General features: G+C 39.9%; 1 protein-coding gene across 2 annotated transcripts in view; it reads left to right on the forward strand.

Moving 5' to 3' along the window:
- The window catches only part of DYNC1H1 (dynein cytoplasmic 1 heavy chain 1), a 72,904-nt gene that overhangs the window by 31,642 nt on the left and 17,897 nt on the right, over window positions 1-23,365 (forward strand). For both annotated transcript variants that reach the window (XM_089522555.1, XM_089522556.1), the window contains exons 16-52: window positions 120-359; window positions 804-959; window positions 1,119-1,232; window positions 1,909-2,019; window positions 2,109-2,318; window positions 2,680-2,826; window positions 3,424-3,590; window positions 3,775-3,948; window positions 4,638-4,803; window positions 4,897-5,085; window positions 5,206-5,400; window positions 5,561-5,843; window positions 6,526-6,626; window positions 6,922-7,081; window positions 7,771-8,014; window positions 8,524-8,707; window positions 9,448-9,660; window positions 9,814-10,052; window positions 10,166-10,322; window positions 11,366-11,593; window positions 11,751-11,981; window positions 12,479-12,619; window positions 13,276-13,509; window positions 14,276-14,482; window positions 14,562-14,683; window positions 15,388-15,553; window positions 15,660-15,823; window positions 16,564-16,693; window positions 17,438-17,571; window positions 19,413-19,527; window positions 19,635-19,796; window positions 20,193-20,407; window positions 20,516-20,720; window positions 20,847-21,020; window positions 21,494-21,613; window positions 21,725-21,845; window positions 22,531-22,726. In XM_089522555.1, the coding sequence (XP_089378681.1) occupies window positions 120-359; window positions 804-959; window positions 1,119-1,232; window positions 1,909-2,019; window positions 2,109-2,318; window positions 2,680-2,826; window positions 3,424-3,590; window positions 3,775-3,948; window positions 4,638-4,803; window positions 4,897-5,085; window positions 5,206-5,400; window positions 5,561-5,843; window positions 6,526-6,626; window positions 6,922-7,081; window positions 7,771-8,014; window positions 8,524-8,707; window positions 9,448-9,660; window positions 9,814-10,052; window positions 10,166-10,322; window positions 11,366-11,593; window positions 11,751-11,981; window positions 12,479-12,619; window positions 13,276-13,509; window positions 14,276-14,482; window positions 14,562-14,683; window positions 15,388-15,553; window positions 15,660-15,823; window positions 16,564-16,693; window positions 17,438-17,571; window positions 19,413-19,527; window positions 19,635-19,796; window positions 20,193-20,407; window positions 20,516-20,720; window positions 20,847-21,020; window positions 21,494-21,613; window positions 21,725-21,845; window positions 22,531-22,726 (6,515 nt within the window). The remainder of the gene's footprint in view (window positions 1-119; window positions 360-803; window positions 960-1,118; window positions 1,233-1,908; window positions 2,020-2,108; window positions 2,319-2,679; window positions 2,827-3,423; window positions 3,591-3,774; window positions 3,949-4,637; window positions 4,804-4,896; window positions 5,086-5,205; window positions 5,401-5,560; window positions 5,844-6,525; window positions 6,627-6,921; window positions 7,082-7,770; window positions 8,015-8,523; window positions 8,708-9,447; window positions 9,661-9,813; window positions 10,053-10,165; window positions 10,323-11,365; window positions 11,594-11,750; window positions 11,982-12,478; window positions 12,620-13,275; window positions 13,510-14,275; window positions 14,483-14,561; window positions 14,684-15,387; window positions 15,554-15,659; window positions 15,824-16,563; window positions 16,694-17,437; window positions 17,572-19,412; window positions 19,528-19,634; window positions 19,797-20,192; window positions 20,408-20,515; window positions 20,721-20,846; window positions 21,021-21,493; window positions 21,614-21,724; window positions 21,846-22,530; window positions 22,727-23,365) is intronic.

The raw sequence follows: 23,365 nt of genomic DNA on the forward strand, positions 1-23,365 counted from the left end.
AATACCCTTTCATCTCAGACTGTATCTATGACTAAATTCTCTGCATTGGGTTAATAACTGAAAATGTGACTTCTAACCTACCTTCCTCTGGCATAATCCTGCCTTTTTATTGTCTGTAGCTATACCGTAATGGCCAGCGCTTGCTTGAAAAGCAGAGGTTCCAGTTTCCTTCATCTTGGTTGTACATTGATAACATTGAAGGAGAATGGGGTGCTTTCAATGACATTATGCGTCGAAAGGATTCTGCTATTCAGCAACAAGTAGCAAACCTGCAGATGAAGATTGTCCAAGAGGACCGTGCAGTTGAGACCCGCACAGTTGACCTATTGACAGACTGGGAGAAAACAAAGCCTGTGACAGTAAGTTTTCAGGCCTGAAACACACTCGCTCACTCTGTCTCACACATATGCACACTGCTGTTTAATTTCTTAGCATGTTCTATGGGAGATACTGCAGTTATAATCCTGCTTACTCAAGCTGCAGCCAATTAAAGACCAAATGCTACTTCCTAAAAATTTTGGGTGTGTGTTTCACCAGCACTCCCACGCATGATCTCCACAAAACCAAACCAAAAAACTAAGGACTGACTACACAGCCTGGAAACATGCATATTGCCAGACTTTCTGATTAATCAGAAAAGCCTGAAAATAAGACATCTATTTTTCAAAAGGCTGAAAATAGAACATTCCTCTGCATTTCTTTCTCAAAACACCTAAGGTAGTGGCATGCTAACCATATAAATTTTTGTATACACAGTTCCAGATTACATAATCGTAGTAAAATTTTATGTATGCTTTCTTAAGGGCAATCTACGTCCAGAGGAGGCTCTCCAAGCACTTACCATCTATGAAGGAAAATTTGGAAGGCTGAAAGATGACCGGGAGAAATGTGCAAAAGCCAAGGAAGCTTTGGAACTTACAGATACAGGACTTCTCAGTGGTAGTGAAGAACGTGTACAGGTACAAACTTCACATGTTTCGGCGATAGAATTCTGTATCTGGAGACCATAAATGGAAAATCAATCTGTTCAGCTACTACACTCATCCTTTAAAAATTGCTACAATTCTTTGTCAGTGTGTATATCTGTATTCTTACTTTAATGATATCTTGCATTGTAGGTTGCTTTAGAAGAGCTGCAAGATCTTAAAGGTGTTTGGTCTGAGCTTTCCAAGGTCTGGGAACAGATTGATCAAATGAAGGAACAACCTTGGGTTTCAGTACAACCTCGCAAGGTACTACTTCAGTTATATATACTAAGGAACATAATCAGAGAGGGAAAGAGTATAGATGTTTTAATCTAAATGGTCTTCATCTTCCATGGAATTCTTTAAGTATGTTTATCCTTATAGGAACAAAGCTAAATATATTGTTTCACCAGTAAAGTACAGTACTTTTCTGTGCTATTCTTGAAATATTATATCTACTTCATTAGTTTGTACCATAGATCTCTGATAATTAATCTGCTGTTCTCAGGGAGTTTGTAGATGGGGGGGGGGGCTTTTGAGCAGGGTGGGGGTTTTGGGGGGGTTATGAAACAAGAAAACCTAATAATATGTAACACACTGAGAAGTATACAAAGAAATATGAGATGATAGGCAGAGAGGTAAGGTTATCTTATTTTAAAAAGAGGTGTGTATAATGCTAGCATATAAGGCTGTTCAATGAACCCAGGTTGAAGAAATAAGTGTGTTTGGAGTCTCTGGATGATACTGAAAAACACCATAAGGTATAAGTTAGGAATAGGAATATAACTGGTTTCTTAACATTGTGGAAATGAGAACAAGGTGGCTATTTCACAATATTCCTGGCTAGCAGTGAGGAATACTTGTAAAGAACAATCTTTAAAATGTAGTAATCTCTCCTTGATACAAATTAGTAACAGTTTTCCATTGTTTCTTGTTTTGACAGCTTCGGCAAAGTTTAGATGGCTTACTAAACCAACTGAAAAATTTCCCTGCACGCTTACGGCAATATGCCTCTTACGAGTACGTTCAGAGACTTCTGAAAGGTTATATGAAAGTAAGCTTGCTTTTGAAAAGCATTTGGTATAATAGTACATTACTGCCCAACAAGTCAGTTTTATTTATTCTATTATTTTTCTCTTTCAGATAAACATGTTGGTGATTGAACTGAAGTCAGAGGCTCTTAAAGATCGTCACTGGAAGCAACTAATGAAGAGGCTGCATGTAAATTGGGTGGTTTCTGAATTAACTCTGGGGCAAATTTGGGACGTCGACTTGCAGAAGAATGAACTGATTGTGAAAGATGTACTACTTGTGGCACAGGGAGAGATGGCTTTGGAAGAGTTCTTGAAGCAGGTAAATACTGTCTTGAAATGCTTAAGATAGTTTGAGGATTTTCATTCTGTTTCTTAGTGACATTCCTGAATCAGATTCTTAGAAAATCGTTTGCCTAGCTCTCAGTTAAAGTGTGGGTCTTATTCTAAAAGTAAAGTTCCATGTATCTTAGCTACCATGCAGTGAAATCATTGTAGAACTGGTAAATGGAACTTACAGTGTATAAGGTTAAAGGTTTGTATATTAACAGTATTACTTGCTGTGTGAACACATTATGTTATTTGCTTGGCTTTTTGCTGAGGCTCCATGGGCCTGACTGGTTTTGTCTTCTAATATAGCATAACACACATTTTCACTATTATTTCATTTTTGTGTTTTAAAGATACGAGAAGTCTGGAATACCTATGAGCTGGACTTGGTTAACTACCAGAACAAATGTCGTTTGATCCGTGGTTGGGATGATCTTTTCAACAAAGTCAAAGAGCATATCAACAGTGTTTCTGCCATGAAGCTCTCTCCATACTACAAGGTAAAGGCAAAAGGCATCTTTTGCTTTTGCAATTTTACTTTTTGTCTGTCTTGCCATATTTGAGTATATGAACACATATACTTCAGTTGAGGTTCAAACCAAAAGCGTGTTAAGATAACAGTCACTGAATACAGTCATGCAAACCTGCCTAGCTGCACAGGCCCTCCTCTGCCTCCCAAGGTCTCCAGAAGTATCAGCTGGAACCACTGAGCAGCTCTTCTTTTCAGTAGGTTTGCCCAGGTTTTCGGAGACTTCCTCTAAAGGAAGACTTGCCTTAAATTGCTCTGTAATGGTCTCATTTTAAAGAAGGCTTTTGGCCTTTGAATAGTTTTAAAGCTTTGTTTTTGAATTGTGTTAAACTACTATGCGCTGTCACATCAAATTTTCTTTACTATTTGCATTCTCTGTTTTTATTCGTCTGGTTGTTGTTTTTTTATAATGTAACTTGTGAGCCCCCTTGAGGTCTGTTGTGGAAATAAATGTTATAAATTTTTAAACAAATACTAATATATAATTAAATATTTATGTTAACAAACATCTAGCAAGATGAAAAAAGTACATTCACTACATACATTTAAGATGTTTATTTATTGCTAGGTGTTTGAAGAAGATGCCCTTAGCTGGGAAGACAAACTGAATCGTATCATGGCACTCTTTGATGTCTGGATAGATGTCCAGAGGCGCTGGGTTTACTTGGAAGGCATCTTCACTGGAAGTGCTGATATCAAGCATCTGCTGCCAGTTGAAACTCAGCGGTTCCAAAGGTAATGTTCTCATCTCAGAATTAGTTCCAAATATAAATGTGATAATCAACGCAACTTGTATGTTAACATTTGGCATGAAGAAGCTGAGTATGCCTATTTCCTTAATCTTTTCCACATGAGAGTGTCCATGACTTGTAGTGGGTCTCTTCATTTGTTTCAATATTCTCTCCTCTTGACCTTACAGCATAAGTACGGAGTTTCTGGCCCTCATGAAAAAAGTGTCCAAATCACCCCTGGTCATGGATGTTTTGAATATTCAGGGTGTACAGAGATCACTGGAGAGATTAGCAGACTTGCTTGGAAAAATCCAGAAGGCTTTGGGAGAGTACCTGGAGAGAGAAAGAGCTTCTTTCCCTCGGTAAAAACTTTAATCCAATCTGCTCTGCGTTCTAGTCTTGTATATTAGACCAGATTTTAAAAGCCATTTTGTAGAATTTGGCTTTGGAAATAAGTTTGAACAGAAATTAACATTTATAAGAAGTTTTGAGTATTGCCACTAAATTATAATTTGAGTTTTGTAAATATGTTCAGTGTGTTAAACTGCAGATGTATTATATCTAGATTCTGAAACATAGCATAGCTTTGTTTCAGATATTTCAGCTTTGAGATATTTTGCTACTTGACATAATACTTCATTGTTGTTGAATTAGCAGCCTTTTCAACTTTCAACTACAATACAGCAAACTCTCCTTATCCACAGGTTTTTGATCCACGGATTCAAGCATCCATGGCTTGAAAATACTTTAAAATATATAAATTTCCATAGACTAAACTTTGATTTTGCCCTTTTATATAAGGGGCACCATTTTACTATGCCATTATATTGAAAGGAACCTGAGCATCCACAGATTTTGGTATCCATGGTCGTGGAACCAACCCAAGTGGATACCAAGGGCCCACTGTATAAAGAATAGTGTCAGTTTACTAATTCTACACTTGACATATTTATATAGAAAAATCCTGGGTGTGTTGACATAATATAGGTGTGTCACTTTTTGTGTGTACTATTACTTGCAGTCCATTAACAACTTTGAATTTAATTTATAGGTTTTACTTTGTTGGTGATGAAGACTTGCTCGAAATCATAGGGAACAGCAAGAATGTAGCCAAATTGCAGAAACACTTCAAGAAAATGTTTGCTGGAGTGTCAAGTATCATCCTCAATGAAGACAGCTCTGTTGTCCTGGGAATATCTTCACGAGAGGGAGAAGAGGTGTGTGTGGGGATGTCTGGATCATATGACATATGAAGGGATCACTTTTATAAAAACAAACCAACATACAAAAATATGCCTGATTCCTTGCAGGTGCTGTTCAAGACTCCTGTGTCAATCACTGAGCATCCCAAGATCAACGAGTGGCTCACACTTGTAGAAAAGGAAATGAGAGTCACACTTGCCAAACTGCTTGCTGAGTCTGTAACTGAGGTGGAAATCTTTGGCAAAGCAACTTCAATTGACCCAGGAACCTACATCTCCTGGATTGACAAGTATCAGGTATTGTTTGGTTTTCTTTGAAAGACATTACCCAATATGTTGTGTATTACAGGAGGGAAGGAGAAGCATATGATGAAGACCAATGCTTTTTTTTTTTCTTTTCTTTTTTAAATTCTTTAGGCCCAGCTTGTTGTCCTTGCAGCCCAGATTGCCTGGTCAGAAAATGTGGAATCTGCTTTGAATGGCATGGGTGGTGGTGGTGATAGTACTCCTCTGCAGTCTGTGCTAACTAATGTTGAAGTCACTCTGAATGTGCTTGCGGACTCTGTCTTGATGGAGCAGCCCCCTCTCCGCAGAAGAAAACTGGAACACCTGGTAAGCCATAGCTCTCAGCCCAACTTTTCGGTATCAGATATCCAATTTATTTATAATTTATTTGAATTATGAAAAATACTATGTCTTTTGAAATGATTAAATTTGGATGTTTCAGCTACCAATACTGAAATACTTAATCTCTTCTTCTTCTTTTTAAAAGATCACTGAGTTGGTGCACCAGAGAGATGTTACACGATCACTGATCAAAAGCAAAATTGACAATTCCAAATCCTTTGATTGGCTGAGCCAGATGAGGTTCTACTTTGACCCGAAGCAGACAGATGTCTTGCAGCAACTGTCCATTCAGATGGCAAATGCAAAATTCAACTATGGGTTCGAATATCTTGGTGTTCAAGATAAACTGGTGCAGACTCCTCTTACTGATCGCTGTTACTTGACGATGACACAAGCTTTGGAGGCCAGGCTGGGAGGATCTCCATTTGGTAGGTTGTCTGCACCCTGTCAGTCAAGAAATCTTTTAAGGATATAAACAGGGAGTAATGGTATTAGGATGGCAGAGTTAATTTTTATAATACACAGCACACACATTATTAACTTTATAAGAAGGGCCCTGGGGTCTAGTTTGAGGCATACTTCCTAAAATAAAACAGCTGTCTCCAGTTCCAAAACACTGCCAGAGTACCACCTGTAAATATTATGTGCAAAGTCTTAGGATTCCAGTATTAGAGAAGTGGAATTTGATTAAGTAAACTTCACACTGAGTTTAGCATATGCAAAAACATACTAATCTCAATTCACCCTCAAAAGGCTGTTCGTTATCAGTAATACTAAACAAAATGTTTTTTATAAAATGTTAATGAATGTTAAGAGTGACTATAGGAATATTGGCGTGAACAGCATGGTGTAATGGTTTGAGCGTTGGACTAGGATGCAGCCATGTAAACCCACTGGGTTACCTTGGACAAGTCACACACTCTCAGTGTTAGGATGGCAGTGGCAAACCCCCTTTGAAAAAACTTTGCAAGAAAATCCATGATAGGATTGCCATAAGTCGGAAATGACTTGAAGACACACAACAACAAATAAGATGGAGTGATGTTGCTCAGTCAGTTGTTGTAATGGTGTTACATATGCTTCCTTCTTCATATCTTTATATATAAATAGGGCCTGCTGGAACTGGTAAAACAGAATCTGTTAAGGCTCTTGGACATCAGCTTGGACGATTTGTTCTTGTTTTCAACTGTGATGAAACATTTGATTTCCAGGTAAGGTGCCATGTGGGATAATTATACTAGTTGGAAACAGCTTAGATGTGTCAAGTGTTTGTGCATCCAACAAGTCATATAAATTGTTTCAATGGTGAGTACTAAATTTTAGTGCAAGAGAAGAAATTCCAAATGTCTGTTAGTATTTCATCAAATATTTGACCAGTAAAATTATTTTAAAAACAGAAATTCAACCACATCTTACAAGTGCCTCATGTATTGTCATGTAATACCCTGGTGATGCTCAGTATGCATAAAGAAACTTTTCCATGTTTTTTCCCCTCTTTTCTTTTAGGCAATGGGTCGCATCTTTGTTGGTCTCTGCCAAGTGGGTGCCTGGGGTTGCTTTGATGAATTCAACAGGCTTGAGGAGCGAATGCTTTCTGCTGTTTCTCAGCAGGTCCAGTGCATTCAAGAAGCTTTGCGAGAACATTCAAATCCAAATTATGACAAAGGTATGAATTTTTGGATACCGTGGCAAACTATTCTTGTGCAGCTTCTCACACACAACTTTTGAAACAAGAAACCCTTTTGGTTTATGTTTGCTGTCTCTGTCGTACCCTCTATGCAATATATCTGTAAAACGTTGGCCACTGTGTTGCTGATTTTGAAATTCAATATAATTGGTTTTTATTATAAATACTTTTGAAATAGTATGGAACAGTAGCTTGAATTGAGTGAGTCATTTTCTTGTCCACTGCTTAAAGAGGTGCATAGATTAGACAGAGCAGATTCTTACCTTTTCAGACTTGGGAGAAGATTAAAAAGTTTCATGACAAGAAGAATAATTCCATGTTGTAGGCTAACACTGTTGTGTATGAAGCCATCTTTTGTTTTTGCAATTGTCTAAGAGTTTATTGAAGTAAATGTAAAAAATGACCATAGGTAAGCACTTTGTGTGGTTTTCCCCCCCTCATTAATACGAACAGATGAGACAGGAGAAATGAACCACGGTAAGATAAACAAATATCTAACTGCTGTAAACAGAATTAAGCCAGTGGTTTATTTAGCCTAGTACTGTCTGTGCTAGCAGCAGTTCTTCATGATATCCTGTAGCAGATTTTTACAGACTAGCTGACTTCCTTCTTATGCTTGATCATGAAAGCAGATTCATTTCAACTAACGGATTACTATTCCCTTTTAGCTGCCACCACCATTACCTGTGAGTTGCTGAACAAGCAAGTGAAAGTGAGTCCAGACATGGCAATCTTCATCACAATGAACCCAGGCTACGCTGGCAGATCTAATCTTCCAGACAACTTGAAGAAACTGTTTCGTAGCTTGGCCATGACAAAGCCTGATCGTCAGCTGATTGCCCAGGTTATGCTGTATTCCCAGGGATTTCGTACAGCTGAAGTGCTTGCCAACAAGATTGTCCCGTTCTTCAAGTAAGGAGCACTGCTGAGAGAAGTGTGTAGCAAGATTTACCCTTAGAGCTTGGTGAAGTCATCTCTGAGTAGTCCTAGCAGCTGGCTCTACTATAGTTATGAATCCCAAATCAGCAATTGCTCCAAGGCCTGTAATTGTATCTAGGTCATAACACAGGCAAGAATAGCATTGACTGCTGCTGGCTCTGTGTTAGTGAACTCGCTCTTTAAGGACAGTTAAACACTCTTGGGTTTGGCCTATTCAGCAAAGCAACTGTTATACTTTGAAGTATGCAACATTAAAGCAATTAATGTAGAACCAAATCCCAAACTAACTTCCTTGAGAGTGTAGTGGAATCTCCTTCTTTGCATGGCCATCTGGTGGGGATGCTTTGATTGAGAGTTCCTGCGTGGCAGGGGGGTTGGACTGGATGGTCCTTGTGGTCTCTTCCAACTGTATTATTCTATGATTCGGCATGACTCTTTTTACTTAAAGATATATCTGACAGGTTCTGTCTTTGGCTCCTTAGGTTATGTGATGAGCAGCTCTCCTCTCAAAGCCATTATGACTTTGGCTTGAGAGCACTGAAGAGCGTACTGATCAGTGCAGGCAACGTGAAGAGGGAAAGGATTCAAAGGATAAAACGAGAAAAGGAAGAGCGTGGTGAAGTTGTTGATGAAGGAGAAATTGCTGAGAATTTACCAGAGCAGGAGGTATAACATAGGTTGTGTGTGGGGTAATTGAATAAATAAGTAACATAAGCAGACCCTTAAGGACTGAAGGGACATAAAAGATTTTTTTGTTAACCTGGTATTTTACTGTATTCATTATTCATGCTCATAAAACCAATAATGCTGTAAATGTTGCTTTTAGCTAGAATTAACTTTTAATTATATACTCTGTTAGGAATCTAGTTGAAAGCTGTCGAAGAAGAAACTGAAACTTACAAAGTCAAAATGCTGTTGGCTTTTAAAAAGCATTACAGTCAGTCTTCCATATCCATTGCTTCTGCATCCATGACTTCAACAGTCCACAGCTTATCTCCAAAGAGAAATCCTTGGTTGATTTTGACATTTTATATAAGGGATACCATTTTAATATGCCATTTTATATAATGGGATTTGAGCATCTACAGATTTTCATATCTGCAGTGGATCCTAGAACTAAACTCCAGCAGATAGCAAGGGCCACTGTACTCACAATCTGGAAAAATTCACATATTTAACACAGCATAATTAAGCTCTATGATTCTAAGATTCTTAGATCTTCTAAACAGTAACAGTATGATACCTTATGTATCTTACCTTAAGAGTTGCTGAGACAGAGTCTCAGTTTGACATTGCACTCAGAAGGATGATTTCACTGTTGAAACATGTCACAGCTGCACTTGGGCAATTGTCTTGTTTCTCACTCTGTGTAACAATCTAAATTTGTTTGCTTTTTTCCCTTACAGATCCTGATCCAAAGTGTCTGTGAAACAATGGTACCCAAACTGGTTGCAGAAGACATACCATTGCTTTTCAGTCTCTTGTCTGATGTGTTCCCTGGCATTCAGTATCACCGTGGCGAAATGACTGCCCTGAGGGAAGAACTCAAGAAGGTTTGTCAGGAAATGTACCTAACATATGGTGATGGAGAAGACATTGGCAGCATGTGGGTTGAGAAGGTAGGTCACAACATCTCTCCCAATTAGCAAATAGCACAATAACAAGTGAGTTTTGGCTACAGATAGCCATCTAGAAATCTAAAAAAGATTGCTCTAGCAGCTGTCATTCTGGATTAAGGCATGTAACAGTCTGGATTTTTTCCTCCTTTGTAGGTTCTTCAGCTCTACCAGATTACCCAGATCAACCATGGCTTGATGATGGTTGGCCCTTCTGGGAGTGGAAAGAGCATGGCATGGAGAGTGCTTCTGAAAGCACTGGAGAGACTGGAGGGCGTGGAAGGTGTTGCACATATCATTGATCCCAAAGCAATCAGTAAAGACCATCTCTATGGCACCTTGGATCCTAACACCAGAGAGTGGACAGATGGATTGTTTACACATGTCTTGAGAAAGTGAGTGTGTGGAAATAAGTAAGGTGAATTAAACTGCAAAGCACAAAGATTCTTCAGGCAGAGAAACTGTTTGAACATTCTCTCACTCAGTGCAACTTTGTTCTCTTGTCTAGGATTATAGATAATGTGAGAGGAGAACTGCACAAAAGGCAGTGGATCATCTTTGACGGAGATGTGGATCCTGAGTGGGTTGAGAATTTGAACTCCGTTCTGGATGACAACAAACTACTGACCCTGCCAAACGGAGAACGTCTGAGTCTTCCTCCAAATGTAAGACTTAACTGCTTGTTTTTACAGGCATATAACAGGAATAAGGCACCACCAGTGTTACTTTTGAGTTGGTTGAATTCAATCGAATAAATATTCTGTTACAAGATACAGTAAATGATTAGTTCTTTTGAAGTGACCTTATGTGATTTTGACCTGGAAATCAATGCCAAGGTAGGATTTCCAACTGATATAGTGTGGATAGATCCTTTCTTCGTGATTTTGTGTGGTCATTTTAAATTAGTAAATACTGGGCCTGAACAGACAGGCCAAAATAAAGCTGCCAAAACTGCATTCTGGTTCTTAGGATTGGAGAGTGGCTTTGGCACGGCTTCTGGCCTCTTAGGACGTTTGCATCATTTAAATGCGTGTCTCCGAAGTGACTCAAAGCAGCTTTATTTTGGCCTGTCTGTTCGGGCCCACTGTCTTGCCTGAATGTCTAGCTATGAATTCCTACTTTGAGGTCTGATTTTCTTACTTTCAGATTAGAATATTTCTAACAGTACTTACAATCATAGATCGTAGAATTGTAGAATTGGAAGAGACCGCAAGGGCCATCCAGTCCAACCCCCTGCCATGCAGGAAATCACAATCAAAGCATCCCCAGCAGATGGCCATCCAGCCTCTGTTTGAAGACCTCTAAGGAAGGAGACTCCACTATATTCCAAGGGAGTTTGTTCCACTGTCGAACAGCCCTTATTGTCAGGAAGTTACTCCTAATGTTGAGGTGGAATCTCTTTTCCTAGAGCTTGCATCCATTGTTCCAGGTCCTGTTCTCTGGAGCAGCAGAACACAGGCTTGCTCCCTCCTCAATATGACATCCCTTCAGATATTTAAACAGGGCTATCATATCACCTCTTATCCTTCTTTTCTCCAGGCTAAACATCCCCAGCTCCCTAAGTCGTTCCTCATAGGGCATGGTTTCCAGACCCTTCACCATTTTAGTCAGTAGGGTTAGTTGAAGGAAGGGATTTTCAGCAAATGTCAGGTGCTCTGTGGTTCAAAAAAGGAGGTTCTCACATGTCAACATTCTGTTTTTCCCATAGGTGCGCATCATGTTTGAAGTTCAAGATTTGAAATATGCTACTCTGGCCACAGTGTCAAGATGTGGCATGGTTTGGTTCAGTGAAGATGTACTAAGCACTGACATGATTTTCAATAACTTCCTGGCCAGACTGAGGAGCATCCCTCTGGATGAAGGGGAAGAGGAAGCACAGCGCAGGAGAAAGGGCAAGGAAGACGAGGGGGAAGAAACTGCTTCTCCAATGTTGCAGGTATAATTAAGATTATAGTAACCCAGAGAAGAATTGAATTGGTTTTCTCCCTCTTCCTCCTCACTGTACTTTACCTTATTAGATTGTAAAGATTTCAGCTCTGCCTTACAGTATGGTAATAATAGGCTGTAATGGTAATGAAATGCTTTATCAACAGATTCAGAGAGATGCAGCAACAATCATGCAGCCATACTTCACCTCTAATGGGCTGGTGACAAAGGCACTTGAACATGCTTTCAAGCTGGAGCACATTATGGATCTCACACGCTTGCGCTGCCTTGGCTCTCTCTTCTCCATGCTGCATCAGGCATGCCGGAATGTAGCACAGTACAATGCCAACCATCCAGATTTCCCTATGCAGATAGATCAGCTTGAACGCTACATCCAGGTAATTCCCATTTTTCCAGGCTGAAAAACAAACCTTTTGGAAGTTGTTAATCTGGCTAGTTATTTTTGGGGCCAAACAGATGGTCCAGAAAAGCTGGCTTCCAGGCAGCTTTGGGGTGTGATGTTTTGATGCTGCATGCTCTCAGGATGTCCAGAGCCATTCAGATGGAGGCAGCTTCAAGCTGCTCTGAGGCATGGAGTTTTGATGCCGCACACCCCTGGAGCAGCTTGAAGCTGCCCTGGGGGTGTGCTGGGGCTGCCTAAGGTGGCCCTTTACCAGTCCAAATAGGAGCAGATCTTTTCCACTCCTATTTGGGCCAGTGGTGGGGCAGATTGAGGCCAAGATGTGTGCATGCTGTGGCTCCAGGGCAATCGGCTCTGGAGTGGCCCTAATCTGCCCTTTGGGGGCAGTCTGTTTTGCCTCTTAATTTACTTCTTGAACAGGATTTTTTTACATTTATTTTGCAATTGTACTGATGAGTTTTTAATCTTTCCCAGCGATATCTCGTATATGCAATTCTGTGGTCATTCTCTGGGGACAGCCGTCTGAAAATGAGAGCAGAGCTGGGTGAATATATCAGAAGAATCACAACTGTGCCATTGCCTAGTGCACCAAACATACCTATAATTGATTATGAGGTAAAAGCATAGGGCATCATTCTGGTAATACTGCTTTTAATACCATTAATGTATCAGCCAGTTTTATGGTAGTACCTAAATAAAATAAAATGCTATAAAAACTATCTAGCATCATAGCGCAAGACATTTTGTGTACATATACACTTAATTACATTCATTCTTTGTTGTTTAAATCTGGAGCTATCATCAGTTAAAAGCAAGTTGAACTGTTTGCATAAGTCCTAGGTTCATTCACCTGGTTCGGTTCTTGAAGCTGTTTAAAACTGTATGCAGGAATAAACCTTAGTTCTCAGTTTGGTACAAAGAAATGTTTTAAAGTATATTAACTCCCCTTTAAACAGAAAGGAAGGTATCATATAGAAAAGTGCATTTGTGTTGCTTTTAGATGATGCATGTAGGCATCTTTGTGTCTTTCCCCTTCCCCCCCTCAGAAGAGAATGCCATCTTAAGATGCCACATACCAGCTGCTGATTTTAATGAGTGCTTGAATTAAAAATAACTGCAATTTTGACAGTTATTAGGAGCACCTTGTTATTTCATTAAAACATTAGCAATCACCTTTGCAGTTGCAGTTAAATCATAAAATGGCTGTGTGAAAGTAGTATGGAGTTGGAGACAACAGCAAGATAGTAGCAACTCACTGTTTCTTCCCACAGGTCTCAATTACTGGTGAATGGATACCCTGGCAGTCAAAGGTTCCACAGATTGAAGTTGAGACTCACAAAGTTGCAGCTCCTGATGTTGTGGTGCCAACCCTAGACACTGTCCGCCATGAAGCACTGTTATACACCTGGCTTGCAGAGCACAAACCACTAGTACTCTGTGGTCCACCAGGTTCTGGAAAGACCATGACCCTCTTCAGTGCACTCAGAGCCTTGCCTGACATGGAGGTAAATATTTTTTCTATTGTATACCTATTTTGTTCCTGGTTCTGTGTAAAGCATTACGTATTATTTTTCACACATACACCTCCCAAAGTGTTTAATAAAAATATTAAAGCAAAGAAACATCAATAACATTCACAAAGTAAAATCAAGGGAAACAGGCACCAAATTGTCTTCAGTGGCCTAACAAAACCATCAGTTAAAATGAAAACATGCTAGAGGCCAGAAGGAATAACAAGACACTGGTCTTGTGCCACAACAGAGGGAATGTCCCAGGTCATTTGTCTCTTCACCTCAGGAAGGAGGAGGCAGTCAGAAGTACATATGACAATGTTGATAACCAGATAGGTCTGTGGCACAGGCAGTCCTTGCAGTATTTGGCCCAAAGCCACTTGAGGACTTTAAAATAAAACCAGCTCTTTTATTTGGAACAGAAACACCAGCTGCAATTTATACAGAATACAATAGCTCAGTTAGTAGCTATAGCAACCAAAATGTTTTCAAGAATAGCCCTACATAAAGTGCATTGCAGTAGTCTAAATAGGATGTAACTAGGGAATGAATGAATGAATGTAGGCCAAATATATGTGAACACAACACAGCATTGATGCACCAGGAACCAGAGTTCCAAAGTACCTATAAAGTGTGTGCTTTGCTAATGGTTACCTTTTTAAAAAAGGGTTGCACAAGAGCCATCAAGTTGTGCTAATAAAATAGTTCCTAAATTTTGCCTTGTTTTCCTCCCCTGATTTTGTCCTTGCAATTTTTTTAGGTGGTTGGACTGAATTTCTCCAGTGCTACTACTCCAGAACTTCTCCTGAAAACATTTGATCACTATTGTGAATACCGGCGTACACCAAATGGTGTAGTGTTGGCTCCAGTTCAGCTTGGAAAATGGCTTGTGCTTTTCTGTGATGAAATCAATTTACCTGATATGGACAAATATGGGACACAGAGAGTCATATCCTTCATCAGGCAGGTGAGTAGATTTGGAATTTAAGAATTCAGTTTTCTCCCATTGTTAAACTTCCTTGTAACCGGCTCTCTTACTTTTCCAGATGGTAGAACATGGTGGCTTCTACCGTACTTCAGACCAAACCTGGGTGAAACTTGAGAGAATTCAGTTTGTTGGTGCATGTAACCCACCTACAGATCCTGGAAGGAAACCTCTTTCACACCGGTAACACATCAATAATAACAATAACAATTTATTTATATTCTGATTTTTCGCAAGTAATCAAAGCGGTTCACAATGGTATAAAAAGAACATGACAAAGTTAAAATAGCAGTGTCACAACAAACTTTTCTAATATTCTGTGTGTGGAACTTCAGAAGTTGAACCAAGCAGTCTGTAGTCATATGCTGTGCTTCACTGAGCAGCTAGAAATTACATTTAAAATGGTCTCTTAATGTTCTGTCCAAAGGAATGGAATGTAATACTACAGAAGATGGTGTTCTATCTCTTTGGTAGTTCTTGAATTCTGTTTTTGGACTGCAGAATGATTGCATTGGAGAAATGGGCTTTGTTTGACCTGAGAATTTAATATAGAAAGCCATCCTTCCTTTATGTTTTCTAGGGATTCTGAAATTTATTTTTCAAGTTTGATATGAGGAGGCATTCAAACAATATTGCCATATTAGGTTATGGAGAATGTAGAAATGCAGCTCCTCCCCCATATTCTAATGGAAGCTCTCATTTTTTAGAGCTCTGGCTCCTAAGGATAGTGATACATTGACCAGGGGTTAAATTTATTTTCTGTCAGCTACTTTACTTGAAGAGACTACTATTTAAGAGTGTACCTGCAATGTTTAGAACTATGTGTTTCAGCTAATAAATGAAATGATAGAGAGCTCAACAAGAAATTGTCTTACGTGTCCTACTAGATTCCTGCGCCATGTTCCAGTTGTGTATGTGGACTATCCTGGGCCAGCTTCCCTAACTCAGATTTATGGCACTTTCAATCGTGCTATGCTGAGGCTTATTCCATCTCTCCGCACATATGCAGAGCCTCTCACTGCAGCTATGGTTGAGTTCTACACAATGTCACAGGTAACTGGGCTATGAAAGCCTTTCACAGTTTTTAATATAATAAGTAATGAGTAATTTAAAAGATTGATACCTGCTTACTCACAGCTTCTTGTTGTCTTCCTTACAGGAAAGATTTACTCAAGACACGCAGCCACACTACATTTACTCACCCCGTGAAATGACTCGGTGGGTGAGAGGTATCTTTGAAGCTCTGAGACCATTGGAAACATTACCTGTGGAAGGCCTCATTAGAATTTGGGCACATGAAGCCTTACGTCTCTTCCAAGACAGGTAATCTATAATCATGCACAGAGTACTTGCTTTCAAATTCTTTGGGGATAGAATGAACTCCCATTTTCAAAAACACTTGCAGATACTTGCTTGAAAGAATCACTTGGAAACCAGGCAAGTTTTTCTTTATAGTTTAATATGCTGTAGATTAAATGTATGACCTCAAAGCCTTTCCTGGTAAATCTCATGTAGCTTATGAAGCAGAACAATTATAAATTAGTTTTTGATTTGTTCACCGATAGTAGATCAAACTTTGTTGGTTGCATATATTTAAATATGTTATTCCACTTCATAGCAGTAATCAAATCTGCTTGAATCACAGATATAACATCAGGCTGGGTCTCATCCTAGTAGTAGAGTACATACTTCATATGTAGACTTTCACATTTCTAGATGCAATGGCTTATTTTGTATAAGTTTGTTTTTGATTATCTTATTTTTGGGAAACTGAATTCTGAAACAAATCCAACAAATTCAAACTAATGGAAGTATTTATAGATCTTAGGTTGGTGTCGTGGCTTTGGGGGCTCTCCTTCAACACAAAGATCTCTTCCAAATGAGTTCCAGAGGTTTCATGCTACTTAGTTTAGAATACAATGGCTGGCTAACTTAGTAAATACCTACAAAATCATGGCTGGATACATACTGAACTGTATCCCCAGAGCTTGCCCTTATTGTTGTAATATGTGCTTTCATCTTACATTATCAGCTTACTAGTAACAGGCCTTATTTTTATTTAGACTTGTAGAAGATGAAGAGAGGCGGTGGACTGATGAAAACATTGACATGGTTGCACTGAAACACTTTCCCAATATAGATAAAGAGAAAGCTATGAACAGGCCTATTCTGTACAGCAATTGGCTTTCAAAGGTAAAAGCAGACATCTGGTATAATCTACTAAATTTACTTCAAATGGAACATATTTATACTTTGTGGAGGTTTTTTTTTCAATTGTACCAATATGTGGATAGTATATTGTTTTTAAGGTATGCTGCTTCTATTACTTTATGTTATTTTTTCTTTGTGTTACTTTTTCATTCTGTTTCTGGGTACTAAGATGGAGACAACCTCAGACATTAAACTGCTCCTTAACCATCTCCTAATTAATAGTGAAGTTTTGGTGAAATACTGTGTGTTTAGGACAGGGGTAGGCAACCTGCGGCCCGCAGGCCGGATGCGGCCCGGCGAGGCCTTGGGACCGGCCCCCGCCCGGTCCTGCCGCCGATTGCCGCCGGGGCCTTTGGGGGGCAATTGTCTATAGAAGCCTCAAAAACATGCATTTATATTAACATTTTTTTAAAAATCTGCAAATTTTTTCACGTGTCCTCCATTTTTAAAAAAAAAGTGTCTTCCATTTGAAAATTTTGTCCTACATTTGTCCTGGTTTATTTATATATTTACTTTTTTAAAAAAATATTTAATTATTTATTTTTTGGCTTCGGCCCCCCAGTTGTCTGAGGGACAGCAACCCGGCCCCTGGCTCAAAAAGGTTGCCTACCCCTGGTTTAGGATATGATACTGTGTATTTTAAGGTGCTGCCACAAGCAAAGACAGTGCCCTCTTTTTTTTTAGTTACGTATATGTGTGTGTATATTTATCTGTACTATCCTTTAGGATTATATCCCAGTTGATCAGGAAGAGCTAAGAGACTATGTAAAAGCCAGACTGAAGGTTTTCTATGAAGAAGAACTTGATGTGCCACTTGTTTTATTCAATGAAGTCTTGGATCATGTCCTGCGAATTGACAGGTACGGCAAACTGGCTTTCCTGGGTATTCTTAGAAACCTTGATATACTGTATGTATGTTTCTAAGCCAGTCTGATATTAAAAAGGGATGCAGCTTAGCACTGAGTGCTACAGAAAGATGCCTAATTATACTTGTTGTGTGCCTTCAAGTAGTTTCCGACTCATGGCAACCCTAAGGCTACTCTTGGCAAGATTTGTTCGGAGACAGCTTCCTTTTGCCTTTCTCTCAGGTGGAGAGAGTGTGACTTGCCCAAGATTACCCAGTGGATTTTCATGGCCAAGTTGGATTTGAACCCTGGTCTCCAGAGATGTAGTCTGATGCTCAAACCACTACAAGGTGCTGGCACACTCTAAATTATACCACCCTTCTATAAATGCCAATACAGCTAGTGTGATGGTTTCAGTGTTCAGCTCAGACCATGAGCAGATCACACTCAGGCTCAAAGATATATCAGTGACAAACCTCCACTGAACAAATGTTGCCAGGAAAACCCCTGATAGGTTCACTCTAGGGCAGTGATTCCAGAAGTGACCAGTACACATATCCCGGGAGGGGGGAGTGAGAGGAAAGGATGCAGCAAGGGGTTAGTGAGGAAAAAGGGGATTACAGAGGTTGTCAGTCAAAGTATTGGTTTGCAAGAATGTCAAGGGGAACCAGTGGCCTTAAAAGACCATAGTGGAGAGGAGGAGTTAGAGCAGATGGTGGCAGGAGAGAAGCGGCAACAAAAAGAAGCTTTCATTTTTAGGATCCTGCTTAGTCTTTGTGAGTTTTGCAGGGACTTGGCTGGCAGGTAGGAGCTGCACTGCTGCCTCTGCTTTGTTATGCCAGACAGGTCAAAAGAAGAAGTAGTAGAACAGTGTTTGTGTGTGCGAGGGCGTAAAACATGAATCTGTGTGGGGAAGGCACATCTAGGGGAAGGAGGAGGGGTGAACAGGGTTGATTCTTCAAAAGAGTTCTTTGCCTCTCTCAGACTGAGTGTCCTTCCTTGCCAGGTAGAAAAGTGGGGTGTTGGCTCCTGCCCTCTCCACCCTGACGAAGATGAATTGAGAGTCCTTCCTTGCTGAAGAGAAGCTTATCCCTTTGCACCCAGTCACCTTGGGAGCAGCAAATAAGCAGCCAGTCAAGCAGTAACCGAGAAGCCTCTTGCCCACATTGGCCTTTGCCACAAAGCCAGCACAGGTGAGAGGCTTCTTGGTTGCTGCTCAACCAGCTGCTTGGCTGCAGCTCCCAGGGTGACTGGGTGTAAAGGGAACAGAAGCTGAACAGCTGGTTGAGTAGCAACCAAGAAGCTTCTCTTCTCCTCTTGCCTTTGCTGCACAGCTGGCATGAGCAAGGGGCTTCTTGATGGCTGCTCAACCAGCTGCTCCGATACTGCACCCTTTGCACCCAGTCACTCTGGGAGCAGCAACCGAGCAGCCAGTCTCCTCTTGCTGAAAGGCTAGCACAGGTGAGAAGGAGGAGCAGGCCTGGGCTGCTGCCAGTGCTGTATTCACACATAAGAGGTGGAGGAGGAAGAGGAGGATGCAGTGGCAAAGGGGATGCAGCTGAGCTTTATGCCACTGGCCATCTGGCTGCTGCACAATCAGTAGACCTAATATCCAGAAATATGTGTTGGGGTGCTAGAGTTGTTCTCAAGAGGAAAAGATGTCGCCCAAAAACATTTGGGGACCACTGCTCTAGGGTCACCATAAGTCAGAAATGACTTGAAGGCATACAGCAAGAACAACATAAATGCTAATATATTATGCATTTTTGGCAGAGAGAGGACATGACATCTGACTTAAATGTGCATAGGATTGCTCTGTTAGTACCACTTCCTTTAACTGAAGTCTCTCTTTTCAGAATTTTCCGTCAGCCTCAGGGACACTTGCTTCTCATTGGTGTTAGTGGAGCAGGAAAAACTACTCTCTCACGATTTGTGGCTTGGATGAATGGTTTGAGTGTTTACCAAATCAAGGTTGGTATATTACACTAAACAGAAGAGTTTTAAGCAGCTGTCCCTTTCTTGAACCAATTGGCAATCTAGACAAAGCATAGATCTTAATCTGTGACTGATGTTTATAGGTACATAGGAAGTACACTGGGGAAGATTTTGATGAAGATCTGAGAACAGTACTGAGGAGATCTGGCTGCAAGAATGAGAAGATAGCATTCATAATGGATGAATCGAATGTACTGGACTCTGGATTTTTGGAGAGAATGAATACTCTTTTGGCCAACGGAGAGGTAACTTGATTGAAGGCTAGACTTTTAATCTTTTTTATTTAAAAAAACAGGGAAGGGGTGTCAGTGTGCATTTGAGTTACATCTTAGTGGAAAAATGATTTTAAGAATAAGAGATGTGGGTATGCAAGCAGTTTGCAGCACAGTTCTTTAACATTGTTCTAAGGATGCTATAAGCTGTCAAGATGCTATAAGCTGTAATGACCAGTGGCTCTGGTTTCAGATTGTAACTGGGTCCTGATACTTCCATGCACTTTATTTCTGAATGGGCCACTTGTCTTGATGTTAGCACTGTAGTTTTTACAGCAAATTCCATATGGTACAGAAATGCAGCAAAAATGTCAAAGAAAAATCATAATTCCTGCCTCAGACTAAGTAATGTGTATCTTTTCAATTTAGGTTCCTGGCCTGTTTGAAGGAGATGAATATGCCACACTCATGACTCAGTGTAAGGAAGGTGCCCAGAAAGAGGGCCTGATGTTGGATTCACATGAAGAACTTTATAAATGGTTCACCAGCCAAGTCATCCGCAATCTCCATGTGGTGTTCACTATGAACCCATCTTCTGAAGGCCTGAAAGATAGAGCAGCTACATCTCCAGCTCTCTTCAACAGGTACAAAACAGCTTAATTTTCTGTTAACATAATACATACAGATATTTTATATTTTTAACACAATAAAAAATAAGAGGAGTTTTTCAGAATCTGCCTTTTCTCTTTTAGGTGTGTCTTGAACTGGTTTGGAGACTGGTCAACTGAGGCACTTTATCAAGTTGGCAAAGAGTTCACAAGCAAAATGGATCTTGAGAAACCAAATTATATTGTGCCAGATTACATGCCAGTTGTCTATGACAAGCTGCCACAACCACCATCACATAGGGAAGCTATTGTGAACAGCTGTGTGTTTGTTCATCAGACACTTCATCAAGTGAGTTCATTTTCTCATTGTGTATTTACTTAATAGTTCATCATTTTTTCAAACACAAAACGTAACGCTATAATATTTTACTTAAAACATGGTCCATTTACATCTGTACTGTTTGTCATCTGGCAGGCAAATGCTCGTCTTGCAAAGCGAGGTGGCAGGACAATGGCCATCACTCCTCGTCATTATTTGGACTTCATCAATCACTATGCCAACTTGTTCAATGAAAAAAGGAGTGAGCTGGAAGAGCAGCAGATGCATTTGAATGTTGGTCTGAGGAAGATCAAGGAAACTGTTGATCAGGTATGAATATTGGAAAAGGACAGTAGGAAAGAAGTAATTCTTCAGTTACTTGGAAGTTCTTAAGGCAGTTGTTATCGCCATGTTAGTCTGGAAAATCATTATAGCATCTTAGAGACCAAATGAAAGAGAGAAGCTCATGCTACTAAGCTCTCTTGTTCAGTTACAGCAATAGCAAGTACATTTCTATACAGCTTATCAGTGCACTTAAGCATCCTCTAAGCAGTTTACAGTGTGTAAGCTAATTGCCTCCAACAAGCTGGGGTACTCATTTCAGCGACCTCAGAAAGGTGCAAGGCTGAGTCGCTGGGATTAAATTTACAACCTTGTGGTTTGTGAGTGAGTGGCTGCAGTACAGGCATTTAACCACTGCACCACCAGGGCTCCTTAGTTAGTCTCAAAGGTGTTACAAGATCCCCTTGCATACAGTCATTATTAGATTTTGCTTCTAACTGAGACACTGTTTTCAATCCTAGGTAGAGGAACTGCGCCGTGATTTAAGGATAAAGAGTCAGGAGCTGGAAGTCAAGAATGATGCAGCTAATGACAAGCTTAAAAAGATGGTGAAAGATCAGCAAGAGGCAGAGAAGAAAAAGGTGAAGACTTTTCTGTCTTTAAAGCATTTTGTCATATATTGTTGTGCCCATTACTCAAAGTTTCAAGGAAAAGAATGAGGCTCTGATGTCTGTCTCACAATTTGCTTCTAGGTAATGAGCCAAGAAATCCAAGAGCAGTTGCACAAACAGCAGGAGGGAATTGCAGACAAGCAAATGAGTGTGAAGGAAGATCTGGATAAAGTAGAGCCTGCTGTCATTGAGGCTCAAAATGGTATGTGAAATGTTAGCTGTGGTGTGGGGCAGGGCTTTGGTTGTAATCTAAAATCTGCTGCATGCAACAAGAATGTGCTGCTTTCTGCTTTTGAATAAGCCTTTTCAGCCGTAGCTCTTAATACTATAATCTCTGATGGAAATATAATCAATCATGAAACCAATGCTTCATTCTGTGAGCATAATTTGGGTAGCATCTTGATAAAGCAATAATAATGTTCAGGTTCTGATTGTGCAGAGCAATATTTGTTCAGCTTTTCAGACTAAGACCACGAGTTCCATAATGTTTATGTACATGCTGGCCATTAATGCCCTTACTGTGAATTCAAAATTGTTAAAAGGCCTTGAATATAACTATATTCCTATCTGTATTAAACATAGCCAGTAGGTTGGGCTGTAAACTGTATGTTAGATAACTTGCAACAATTTAAAAATTGTCTATCGTTATATTTTGAAATAGGATTTTGAAGGGTGAAAATTAAAATCTGTAGTCCTGCTTTAGCATCATTAAAGTTGGTAGAAGGTATACCTAGTAGACCGATCCCTATTCTTAAAATCAAAGTTGACTTTTGCTTAAGCTTAAAATCTTCAACAAGTCTCCCAAGACTTGCTAATTGCCTTGCTTTTTGCTGTTTTCTTCCAAATCAATGTCTTTCTCCTGGCTGATCGGGTTTGCTCCTGCATAGCTGTTAAATCAATAAAGAAGCAACATCTGGTAGAGGTCCGTTCTATGGCCAACCCACCTGCAGCAGTGAAGCTGGCACTAGAGTCGATTTGTCTGCTCTTGGGTGAAAGCACAACTGATTGGAAACAGATTCGTTCCATCATAATGCGAGAAAACTTCATCCCAACTATTGTAAATTTTTCTGCTGAGGAGATCAGGTGAATAATTTGCAGGATCACAATGGATGCTGCTGGGAACAGAAAGAAATTGTTCATGAAGACTTCTATAGCATACAAACACAAATACTATATAAGGCTTGATATCCACTTCAGATAAGAAACTTCATTCCAAGTGCTTGTAAAAATCTTCAGAAAGTAGCTCACTAGTTAATGAGATCTCTAGGTCAATAAAATCCATTAAAATGAGAAATACTGGTTGGTGCAGCAACATGGATTATAAAATTGTTCCTTCATTTACCAGTGAAAAACTCCCAGTCTTAGAATTCAGTTTCTTTCTCCAGTCCCAGCAGCTAGTTTAAATGTATGTTGCATGCTCAATAGTTTTTTCCATCCTGTTAATAGCTGTGAGCTCTATTAAGAAGCAACACCTGGTTGAAGTAAGAACCATGGCAAACCCACCTGCTGCAGTAAAACTGGCTTTAGAATCTATCTGCCTCCTGTTGGGGGAGGAGACCAATGACTGGAAAAAGATCAGGCCAGTTATTCTCAGAGATAATTTCATCAGCAGCATTGTCAACTTTAATATTGACGACATGAGGTATTTGCTTTACTTATCATGGTGATGGGATAATTTACAGTCTTAGCATTTGTGTGTTGAATTATTATGCTTATCCATGT

The sequence above is a fragment of the Sceloporus occidentalis genome, unplaced genomic scaffold, assembly GCF_023333645.1.
Source record: "Sceloporus occidentalis isolate IW3139 unplaced genomic scaffold, rSceOcc1.0.p SCAF_4, whole genome shotgun sequence".
NCBI lineage: Eukaryota > Metazoa > Chordata > Lepidosauria > Squamata > Phrynosomatidae > Sceloporus > Sceloporus occidentalis.